Source organism: Malurus melanocephalus, unplaced genomic scaffold, assembly GCF_030028575.1.
Source record: "Malurus melanocephalus ecotype Western Australia unplaced genomic scaffold, MMel_1.1 scaffold_32, whole genome shotgun sequence".
In the NCBI taxonomy this organism is placed as follows: domain Eukaryota; kingdom Metazoa; phylum Chordata; class Aves; order Passeriformes; family Maluridae; genus Malurus; species Malurus melanocephalus.
In genome coordinates this window covers 1,127,488-1,139,612 of record NW_026623264.1, presented here as the reverse complement: position 1 = coordinate 1,139,612, position 12,125 = coordinate 1,127,488, and the positions used below count along the sequence as shown (strand labels likewise).

The 12,125-nt window shown below is 38.2% G+C and overlaps 1 protein-coding gene across 5 annotated transcripts in view; it reads right to left on the bottom strand.

Moving 5' to 3' along the window:
* The window catches only part of SULF1 (sulfatase 1), a 120,982-nt gene that overhangs the window by 7,200 nt on the left and 101,657 nt on the right, over window positions 1-12,125 (bottom strand). For 3 of the 5 annotated variants that reach the window (XM_057363912.1, XM_057363914.1, XM_057363913.1), the window contains 8 exons: window positions 8,499-8,715; window positions 5,741-5,987; window positions 4,018-4,114; window positions 3,838-3,932; window positions 3,365-3,430; window positions 2,691-2,863; window positions 1,543-1,685; window positions 1,315-1,438 (listed from right to left, as the gene is read on the bottom strand). In XM_057363912.1, coding sequence (XP_057219895.1) covers window positions 1,315-1,438; window positions 1,543-1,685; window positions 2,691-2,863; window positions 3,365-3,430; window positions 3,838-3,932; window positions 4,018-4,114; window positions 5,741-5,987; window positions 8,499-8,715 — 1,162 coding nt within the window. Of the gene's footprint in view, window positions 1-380; window positions 415-1,314; window positions 1,439-1,542; window positions 1,686-2,690; window positions 2,864-3,364; window positions 3,431-3,837; window positions 3,933-4,017; window positions 4,115-5,740; window positions 5,988-8,498; window positions 8,716-12,125 lie in introns of all 5 variants that reach the window. The other 2 variants (XM_057363915.1, XM_057363916.1) reach the window with 1 other exon arrangement.

Below are 12,125 nucleotides of genomic sequence, written 5' to 3'. Positions count from 1 at the left end.
CATTTTAAAAGCAGCTGTGAAGACTTACTAAATAAAACCAGAAAAACACCTCCAACCCAATCCAAAATCAACACGATAACACGAGAGCAGCCCAAAAGAGGTGATTCTTTCTGTGTAATTTTCCTTGGGCAAACATCTAAGAARTACAGGCATGAAATATGAGCTGTATGAAGTCTGGCTATGACAATGAGCTACGTTAAATGCAGAATGGTAGATCTRAAAAAACAATGGCCGAGTTCAGTGTAGAGCAGTTAGGAAATGCATGCATCAAAAGCTATGCTGTGTGCAACATGGCAGGATATAGACATTAGTTGAAATGGACTGGAGTCATGCAATTATTTGGAAAGAAGCTGCTGAGGAGAATAAAAAAGTGTGGATACCTGTGTGGATCATAGCTTCCTCCATCTTTATTTCCTGATATAGGAAAATACAAGAGTAACTTTTGTTAGTGTTTAGAACTTGAAAAACCATTCAAAATGTAGTTTTCCATGCACAGCATCTAATTCCTAAAAAGAAATGTACTGGGTTAAATAAAGACAGAGCTGTAGTCCAACAAAGATTTCCTGGAAGTTTTACATTAAAGGACTGAAAACCCACAGGTTTTCAAAAATAATAAAACCCCCAAACAATTAGATATTGTAAAAAAGAGAAACATTTGTAGATGTGGAAAGAGCTACAAAGACACAACACCACAAATTATGTGGAGCATTCCTGTGAAAAAAAAAAAAAAAATCACAATGTGCAATCAATCAAAGTTAAGTTGCAATGAATTCCAGAGATATGAAGTAAAAATATCAGCTATTTTTGTACTCAGAGASTCTTGTAAAGAAATATTGTTTTCTTCAAAAATGAAGGAGACTACTGGTGATTAGAAGTTTGTAATGTTAAGTCTCAGCTGTGGAATGGAACCAGAAGTTGTTCACATAGCGAGAGAGCATTTGAAATAAACACAGGATTTAATACCTCACCTGATACTGGGAGGCAAAAACTAATGAAATAAACCCTGCAACAGAGAGAAGAGTTATGGCTGTGAAGATCTGCATGTGGCTGTTATTGATTAGCTCCAATATCGATATCCTTTCTGCAGCATTTCTGTCAAATGATGGGGTTTGTCATCAATATCTGCCAAGAACAACCTGTGCAAACTTGCAAAGAAGTTTCCTGGTCATGCAGATGTGCAGGATGGTGTATTTGGAWAACTCTAAATTGCTCAGAGCAACACTTAGGAGAGTGACACTTCATGGACATTATGTATTTAAACAGATGAAAAAATAATTAATGAAATGGAAATAAACACTAYTATTTCTCTTGTACCTGTTTCAAGTCCCTTTGGCCTCGGATTGCACTGCTTGTAACCTTGACAACTTCGCAGTTCCATCAGCTGGATGTGCAATTGATTCAAAATGCCTCTTTCCACTGTGTGAACTGTATTGGTCAACTGAAAAAGAGTGGAATGGAGGGCAATGATACTTGTTAACAAAAAYTTTAAAAAATCCAGAGGAGTCTGGTGAGTGACATTTTGGAACAGGGAAAGGGTTTTACCTGGTAGGGATCAGTGTTCATATCAAAATATTCCAAGAAGCCAGTTGCAAACTCACAAAAGAGAAAATTGTGGGTGTCATTAACTGTTCTCAAACACCAGTAAGTGTTGTTATTGGAGCTTGTGCAAGCACAGAAAGAGCCCACTGAAATTAAAGAAACAAGTTATTAGTTTTCAGTGAAAAATAATATGCTTGTTTCTTCTATTAGTACCTTTAATCACAATAGTCAAACACTAGCATTGCCTTAGATTTTTATTTAGATTAATTTAGATTTAGGCACTGTGACTAGCTGTGARCAATATCAATGTTTTGAATGGACTTAATAAAAATAGTAATGGCAATATAATTAATCAATTCTTCCTTAAAATGTGGACTGTGTCAAAAGGAGATTTTTTTACCCCATGGCTATTGCTGGAGCATTGCCAGAACACACAGCAATATGAGAACTCTTTTAATAACTTTTTGTTACTCCACAGTTAAAAAGAAATTAGCCAATGTATTTGCTGTCTTTAAAACAAAAATCATTCATTATGACTACTTTAGGAACATTTTAAAATGTAAAATACATATTAGCAGAARTCCTAGTGCAATCAGAACAGATTATCACTAGGAGTCAATTTYTTTCTCCAAATGAAAAGTTGTTTGCAAATTTTCAGCTTGGAGTCAATATGTTGTAACTTAATCATCACCTGATCTTGAAATTTTTATAAAGTTTTCAATCACTTTTCTTTCTGCACCATCAACAATGAGAAAAGTATTGTTTGTTAACGCTGAATACGGAAAACATTGAAGTATGTCTCAATAGGATCATCTACAGTCCTTGAAGTTTAAAGAGACTTAAAATATCTTWTACCTCTAATATTTTGTTCATATACACAAGTGTTACTCAGTTATGGCTTTGAAATTATTTTAGCATATAAAAAATAGGAGTAATGGGAAGAATTCATAARGGATCCACATTTTATGTATGGTAAGTTGTTTATTATACACTTTGAAATAAAAATGTTAAARTTAAAGCAGACCTTTAATGTTTGTGAAGTTTGTGACAGCATTAAAGGCCAGAATAATGCTCTCATAGCATGAAGTTGAAAGCCAGCAACAGAGCAGAGGATAACCCAGATCACATCTGCATGTGGACACAAGACTTACAGTTCCAGAATGGTGCTGTTTGCCAGTGGTTGTTGTCGTGGGTGAAACACGTCAGCCCGGGAAGGCTGCACTCATCTCCCTTCTTCTGGCGCCTTTTCCCCTTGCGCTCCTTCTTCCGTCTCCGGYTCTCTTTGAACAGCTGCAGTTTGCCATCCACCTCCTGTGCTGCTTCTCTGCTCAGAGAGGAAGATGGGCACAGCTGACTAAGAACAGTCTCTGTTTGGTTAACAGCACTAGCAGGTTTTACATCTTTCTGGCTTTCATAAAGGYGGAAGGATGAGAATGTGACCTCCTACCTCAGCTTCCCCAGCTGTTAAGACAACGTGTTCCTATTTCACCTTAAGATAAGGTGAGAAAAGATGCACTGCTGCGTTTAGGTTTTACCGGATCTTTTAAAAAAATACTGATCTGTTTCTGATATTACTAYTTTCATCCTTTTTCTATCAATAGGTTGAAGAAGTATTATCCGTAAACTTTCACAAGTTGGTCCAAAACTTGTGGATGTTTCTTGTGATAGCTTGCTACATGTGACCTTTTCTTTCCCTCACCTCCTCCCTTCTTCTCTCCCCAAAAATCCCAACAAAACCCAAACAAAAAAAAAAYCCAAATCCCCCAAAATTTCTCCAGKCACCAAAAAGCCAACTGTGAGAATAAGAGGTTAATAACAATCTTACTTGAAGGGATGAAGGTGACTCTTGAGTTTCTCTTGGGCCTTTACCCCTTTCTCCTTGTTGTAGTAGCTACAGGGAAAATGATCAGGAATTATTAAGTCATGAAACTATTTTCAACACAAAACCCAAACRGAAATATACTATCATTGACATTTTCTTAAGGAGCTATACAGAATCACTTACAGTTTTCACTTCATTTAAGAAAGTTATATCTGTGTAATCCTCTGCTAGGTTATAGCARAACTACAGCTGGATTCAAACATGTTAGTAGAATACAAACATATTTAATCTTAAGATGTTAAAATTTATCTTGTGGTTCACAGTAGCTTCTACTYATATCTAACTAAAAGAAGGGCCTACAATGGTTATTAATATCAATAAAGCTTTTTTTTTGTTGTTTTCCATCACAAAACCCATGGAAAATGCATAAGCCTTATAAATCAGTGTWACATTCAGTATTTAGTGCCATCTCTTACCTCTGTTTACTACAATCACATTCATCTGGTTTTCTTCTTTTTAGGTGTCCTCTAACTTCCCTCAAATTCTTAATTTTGTCTTGGAGAGCTTCAATCTGCAGAGAGTTTTTCTGAGTCAGAATTATTCTTTGAAAAGGTGGCAGTGTAAAGACTTCACTGAGATTTTAAAATACCTCATACCTCCTTGTCAATGTAAGCCTTGTGGTCCTTCCAGGCTCTGGCAGACTGGTACAGCTCCCTCTCACAGTGAATAGTGTCATTTGGAAGAATGAAACATCTGTAGATGTGAGTTTAAGAAATAAGAAAATGAAGGTCAGTAATTTTCCACTTACGTACCCACTTTTTCTTCCAACATTCCTAATCAATTATTTTTTATATTCTGCTAGTAAATTTAAAAACTCTATGAGATCTTCCTCTGTTAACTTAATAATAGCAATTGCTTTGATCTGTTTTCTCTGGGAAAAAACCTCGACATCCATGACAGATGGTCTGTGCCTGCTAAGCAAAAAATGCAACACATTCTTAATCAATCAGAAATTGAATTGAAACTGAAGTAAAAATCTGTTCAGAATTTAAAGCCTCTTGTTACTCAAATGTGCCATTGTTTATTTAACCACCAGCTGCTGAGAAATATATTTGTCTTGCCAGATGAATGTGGCTCATCTTCCCAGCATGCGAAACATGGGCTGAAGATCAATATAATCAATAAAGATCTACAAGAATCAAAGTTAGAGGAAGGAGTTCAAACACATGGTTAAACAAAATGTCAACCAAGCACTTGAATTAAAAAACAGTGCAATCACTAAAACATCCACAACAGTGTTTTAGAAAACAGCTCTGCCAAGAGGAAAAAAAAGCACAAGAACTCATGAAGTGGACTGAGATAGAAAATCCAGAAGAGTGCAGGCTGAGCTTTCTAAGTCACCATGCTGACAAACAGAAATTCCTTAATTAGAGAAATCTTAATTTTATAGACAGAACTTTTCTTGGATCTTCTTCATCAGAACCCTTCACTGAATTTTTGAGAAGAATAACAGAAAAAAAGATGTAGATGCTTATCTCTTCCCATGTTATCCCATTGTGTTTTTTTCTTCACTCAAAGCATTCTGAAAGCAGCACTGTGCTCTAAAGGTCACAACACTTCCTGGAGAAAWAACAATTTTTCTGGAAAACTATTTAAAGATTTAGTAATTGTATGTTTGGAGATTATCAGTGTAAGAAATTATAATTTTTACTATTCAAAATTAAYTTTCATGTTTTCCTAAACAAAAAAAAAGARGCAAGCTCTATTTATGTTTTAAATATACTGAAAGAGATTAAACAAAGATTTTTGTTGCCTGCATCTTCCTGCATTTTCAAATCAATCATACTAACTTTTTAAAATGAAAAACTATTTTGAGATATTTGCCTTTTTGTTCAGATTTAGTGTATCTTGAATAAAAAGGTGTAATGTATCTTAGCTAATGCTAATGGCTGCAAACAACTAAGCATTATGAAACATGATGTAAGTGATCTAATCAGTCCTCATGTAGAGTGGGATTTCAGTCATCTCAGATTTTCAGCTCTATGATAAACTGGCAGTCTAGACTCTATAATGAACAGCAGGAACATCAGCTTAACAGGGTGATTAATCCATCATAAGATGCATATTTCAATATGAAGGACAAATCTCCCTCWGGAGACACCTCCTCCTCCTCAGAAATAAAACCTAAACTAGAGGCCTCCATTTAAAACAAACATAATAAATATAAATTATTCCACTTCCTTAAGCATACAACTCAGGTTTATCTRAAATCTATGATGACAGTTTCAAGTTCCTAAATATTGCATAGATAGAGAACAATTAGAAAATGGAGATTTCATTTTGAGGAATAAAAAAACCAAATAGAGAAAGCAATCCTACTTGTGTGTCACCCTGACAGAGCTGGGCTGACCAATGGCATCAGCGCCATCAGCGACCATCGTGTCACCAGCAGCACGAGCAATTCCCTCAGTTTCTTCCTCATTTCCAGYATTGTGACGCTTGGTGATGCTTCTGGTCTTTAACACCTGGAGTTCTTCTTCTTCCAGATTTATGTCGTATATTTCACCTTCAAACTCCACAGACAAGGAGCGGGTTTGACGAGTGTGAACAAATCTAGGTTTGTATTCTGAAGAAGAAACAATCACAGGTAAATATATAACATATATATATATATATATATATATATATATATCTGCATTGACCTATGCCATGAACACAAAACATATTCCACACATATGAAGAATGCTGTTCAGTAAAACCAGCTTATTTTTTCTGTGACTTTACACAAAACTGTTTAATGATTTTTGATACATTGTGGCCTGCACTTCCATGAATAGCATGAAATTTCAATTGCTTCATTGGTTTACATTTAATATTAGTCTGACATTATGCCACAGTTAGTATCTRTATCTTCAAATATAAAACAGTATCTCAGAAATCAGACATCTAGAAAGAGACATTAAAAAAAAAATCCCAGAAATCATAGGCTTAGAAATCACTTTAGAAAATTAAATCATTCAGTACTGCGAAACAAGGTCACCACCTGTAAAATGGCATGTGACATGTTTAATGTATGCTTTAGAATAAAAAATTAATTTTTAAAAGGTTAACACCTTTTCCTTTTTAAAAGTAATAAAAATTCTCAGTCAAGATAATGAAGACATTCATCTTCATGAACAGAAAAAATGTTTCAAAGCATCTTTTTGATCTGTAACCATATTACTACTTAATAAAATTATGTAGAAAGATTCCTAGGGTCATATGGGACAATTTCTTGCACTTAACAGTCTCTGATGATACTATTGAACAAACAAGTGGCTGAAAGGGTGGAATATATAAGCACCTCATCCATGTGTCATCTGAAGGTAAACCTGAATTAGAAATTCCCTTAAAAATGTCTCATCATCATCATCATGAGTCTTTCCCTGCTCTGCTCAGAGAAGTGGTAAGGCTGATTTGGAGGAGGTGAGAAGGGATGAGATATAAGGATGTTTTAAGGAATTAAAGCACAGTGAAGCAACCTTTTCTGATGCTTCCTTCAGACATTTTCCATCCTTTCCCTACTTTCTCTCTCCAAGTGACTTGCTCCAATCACAATCCCCTTTCAGCCCTTGCTGGTGACTTGGCAGCGTCTCATTCCAAGGCACACAGAAGGGATGTCTCTATGAAAATATCACTTGAGGGAACACTGCCCTATTTGAGAACATCCCTGGCAGTCTGTGGCATGCACCCTTTTCAGCAGAGGTCTGCCTGTACACCCTGTGAGGTTCCTTAGATCACACTCAACAACTGGAAGAAATTAGATCAAGACAGCATTTAGGCTGAACAACGAGACAACTTAAGAGAGACAATATTGTGGTTGAATGTACAAAGAATACCAGGGATTCTTGTTCACATCCAGAGTGGGGGAGGCTTTAAATCAGGAAATATTTTGAATGATGCTGACATGATTTTCTTATTTCACAGACATCTGTGCAGCACCTTCTAACTTTTGTTTTCCTCATACGGCTTCACTATCTTCTTGCTTTAAAGACCCATCTTTATTTCATTCCCCAGTCTAGCAGYCTAGTTCGAGAGCAGGAGAATACAGCCTGCTCTTCAACTAATTCTAAAATCTAGCTTTCCTTCTATTGCTGCAGCTACAGAAATTCACTGGCCTTGCTGGGCAGAGAGAAGAAAAATTGTGCTCCATTTAAAATAATGGCCTCTTCAAAYAGACTTCTTTTGTAGAAATCATTAGCAGAAACAAAGCACAAGTCCTAAGACCCTCTCGTAGCATCCCTTCAGCCCACGCTCCACTAGAGGACACTGTGATCTCACTCGTGTCCCTGCGGGGATCCCGCTMCGGACGGGCAGGGAAGGGAAGRGAGAAGGGAAGSGAGAGCCGAGCAGCGTTTCAGTCGGAGAGCAGCCCCGCAGCGCTTGGGGAACAGATGTGTCCGGGACATCACCGAACAGAGAATGAATTCAGCCTTAACAATGCAACAAAACACCTTTCCGGCCMCCTTGTCGGGCAGCGGTCCCGAGTCACCGCGCTGTCATGTCCGAGCTGCGCGAGAGGTGGCACCAGAGCATCACCGCCACCACCTCGGCACCGCAGCCCAAAGGCTGCTCCTCACCGCGACCCGCAGGATGAATGTTGCTGTTATTGGTGCTATTAGAATCACAGAAWGGTTTGCRTTSGAAAGGACYTAAAASAATACCCAGTTCCAGCCCCCCTACCATGAGCAGGGACACCTGMCACTAGACCAGGCTGCTCAAAGCTCCACCKAACCTGGCCAGGGATCACACATCCAGGGATGGSGCACCCACAACTTCTSTGGRCAACCTGTTCCAGTGCCTCACACCCTCASMGTACTRAATTTCTTCCTAATAACTAACTCAAACCTTCTCTGTCTCAGGTAAAAGCATTTCTCTCTTGTCCTATCACTACCTGCCCTTGTAAAAAKCTCCTCCCCAGCTTTAGGYCCACTTTAGTTTCCTGCTACAGAGGCAATTTTGTAGAACCTGRCTACCAATTACAGACATCTTCATTAGACACGGAGGTGAAAGCAAGAGCATACTGCTAGGAAAATGCTCTGCTAGCCCTTTCCCCTTGCTCTCTGCCTCACAGTCCCAGAGATCAAATAACACTTACTTTGCACATTATGGTTTCTCAAGAACTGTCTTTGATTTTTTCTTTGGGTCCTGCTGTTCCGGTAATCAGTGTCTCCACAGCTGCAGTCTTTGTCTTTGCCGCTGTATCCCCGGGAGTGGATGCTGCGGGTTCTCTTTCTGATGGCGAGGATGTCGCTAGACACCTTGCACTTGTGAATTCGAAGTTTGCCAGAAGCATCCTCTGTGCACTGCCATTTCTGTGAGAAAGAAAYATGAAGATGGTTTCCCAGCAGGTTTTCAAACCCCTGCTGCTATCAGGTGGATAGTAAGAGGAGACAGGTAAATTTCTTTTAAAATTTAAGCAGCCCCTTAAATAGCAAACTGAGAAGGGAAATGTTTTAGGGCACAAATTCAGTCACCTTCTTCCCAATGTCTTTCTCTTGCTAGGTAAACACAAGCTTGAACAAAATCACCTCAAATCCGCAAAAAAAAAACAACAACCCAGACAAAAAAAAGGAAGATATATAAATCAAGAGTACCTAGACTACACACATTCCGGAAAGAAGCAAGTAAAATGTCTTCATTTACTGAGTCAAGGACTACAGGGCAGTTTTCACCAACTCTTTGTTTTCTTTGAAAAAAAAACCCCTTTTTTTCTTTGGTCTGTGACTTGGATTTTCTAGCACGATTCAGGGGAAAATTAAAAAAAAAAAAACAAACCCAACGCACAGATGAAAAAGACTTGATTCAGTTGTGGAGTTTTTTGGAAAGAAAAAGACAAATTGTGGATGTAATCTATAAAAAAAAATCTATAAACCATGCCCTATGGCCAGCAGGTGCAAGCAAGGGGAAGAACCTTAGGGACAGTAAACAAGAAATTATCTTGGATAAACTCCTTTGGATTTATAAGTTATGAGATCTGTATGAGACTTGGGAGGAAAAGGTCTGGAAGGAGTACCTGTRAAAAGCATTGTATGTGTGCTGAATATCAGAGCAAGTGTGGGAGAATGAGAGGAAACAGAGGGTTTTTTCCAGTTTGTCTGCACAATATCTGTCTGACTTAATTATCAACATCACTGAACCAGATGGAAGATTCTAGGTGGATTTTTCCAGTGAATCCCATTGCCTTCACATTTCAAATTAAAAAGCAACTGGGACTTTAACTTCCTTTCCACATCACACTGTCTTAAAAAAACTAAATGTAGTTTAAAAAAAAATGTGGGTAGGTGCTGAGAGATCAGGGCTCCTTTACCCACACCCCAAGCTTGCCAGACATGGCATTCAAAATACACCACATGAAATAAGAAGTCTGTGAAGATTTTAAGTGAGTGGTAGTCTGAATATCAGTGGGGAGAACTAGAAACAGCTATATCTATTTATAATTTGAATGCAACCAYAAATATTATTACTCAGTGAGTTTAATTCACTTTTGCATCTTAAGCCACAATGAYCAGAGTTTGCATACAAAGCAATTAAGTTTGGCTGGATATTGCAAAGAACAAAACTCAATAAAGCCATTGGTAACTGGAACCTTTTAGCAGCAGTTTCAGTAAAGTTTCTMTATAATGTGTCCTTTTTTTGGTTCCCATGACTGAATAGCACAAGTAGCTTTCTCTTGCCTCATTAATAATAATAAGACAGATGGATGCTGGTCCTAATGGAGTCTCCAACTTAATTTKTGAAATGGACACTAATATCAGAGCACACACATTTCGGTAAGTTCCATTAACTAATGTCTGTTCTGGACTGTTTTGGGGATGCTGTCATGCTGACTGAAGAATGGAAAACAGAAAATTAAGTCTCAGGTAGATGTGCTGACCTGATAACCTGAGGAATGAGCTGATGTGGGTCTGAACCACAGAACCGTGAGAGCACGCCCTGGCTTAACATGTGGGCTGAGTTAAAGCCGAATTCCATGCTGAGATCCTCCTGTGGACTGGCATGACTGATCTTAGAACAGTAAGCCACGTGTAAAATGACATTAATTTGACCAAGTCTGATGTCTGGCAAAGAAATTACACTCACGCCCAGACTTTCAGTGTAAACGCACATCTACAAGTGACAATGTAACTTTCTGCAAGAAAAACGTCCAAGAGCTGTAAAGCAATACATGTGCACTCTTCCTCCCGCAGCAAGAGATGATTGTTACAGGATAAGAGCTGAGTGCACCACTGCATTTCCTGTGTTTACTGGGTAYGTGTTACAGTTATAAACATATGGCACTAGTTTGTAAAGAGTCTCAAAAGTAGCATTCTAAAGCAAAATAAGTATTCTCTTTGTCTAGCATTAATTATAGCAAGAGGTTGTAGGAGTGGCTTCAATAACCTTTTAGATAATTTTTAACAATATTATGACTAACATTGAAACAAGACGCTCTGTGTCTAGTACTCACCAATAATAGCTCCCTATTTAAAACAGGGATTAAATATGATTCATTTCCTCTTTAGTTTTTTTTTATTTTACTTTAAAAAGTGTCATTATAAAAATGCTTTAGAGTTCTAAGATGGAATTTTCAGTCTAACTTTCCTGAACCCCTGCCCATGCCAGCATAATCAGGCACTGAGCATGCATTATGCAATTAAGTCGTAATGGTCCTTCTGCTCATTGTTAGATCTATAAAATGCATTAATGCAAATAAAAGAAGATTCTGACTGGATGCACTGCGCTTCACTTTCCCTGTTTTCTACCTTCTTTCCCACTATGAATAACTAACTATTATTTGAAGTTCAGGACTATTAGTTTTGATTTCTGGATTAAATAAATAACTCTATTAGCATATATACAAACTAAATATGTCATTAAATTTTAATTTGTATATGTTTTCTTATTTTCCYCATGTTTATCTTCTTTCTTACAATGATATTTCACAAGACACCTAAGCCAATCTAACAATTCACTGTTGCCATAGGAATATAGGATAGTCCTTGCTTCTGGATGCATGATGATTTAGGGACCCCTGCACTGATTTATTCTCACCTCGGTAGGAGAAAAGAGAACTAACTCAGAATTAAAAACACTAGAATAAYAGTAGAGGACAAAACAAGACCCTGACATTTGGCTGCAACAAGCTGTTTTATCATTTCAGTCATGTTGTGAAACTTCATCTGTGTCAGCCTTTTTCCTTGTCAGTGACTCATCTTTTCCTTCTTTCATCTCATTTCATCACCTACCCTCCAGCAACTATTTCCCTCTCACCTCAGCTCCCCACCTTCAGCTCACATTTCTCCTCAATTTAGGTTCAGAGGGGAAGCAAAGGTGAAAGAGGATCTTTAATACTTCCACGCTACTGAAACCCCACACCTGAATGCTGATGGAACTTACCCCACTGGGAGGAGCTTTGCCAGTTTACAGCCACCCTGAACTAAGCAGGGTTGGTTCTACATGTGCACTTGGAGCCTGGGCTGGATCTCTGTGTGCTGGCTGCCAGCTCTTCTCAGTGCCTTCCCTGSCCCCAGCAGCAAATTGCAGAGAAGCTTAGGAGAGGTAAAAGTGTAAAAGGACCGAGCAGCGAGGGACTTTGGGTTTGTCCARTTTGAAAGAAGCAGGCTGAGGGGCAAGGTTATAGCTCTTCACAGCTGTCWGAGGAGGGGAAGCACAGAGAGACATGTGGATCCAGTAACCGGATATGTGGGAATGGTTCAAAGCTGTGCCAGGGAGGTTCACACTG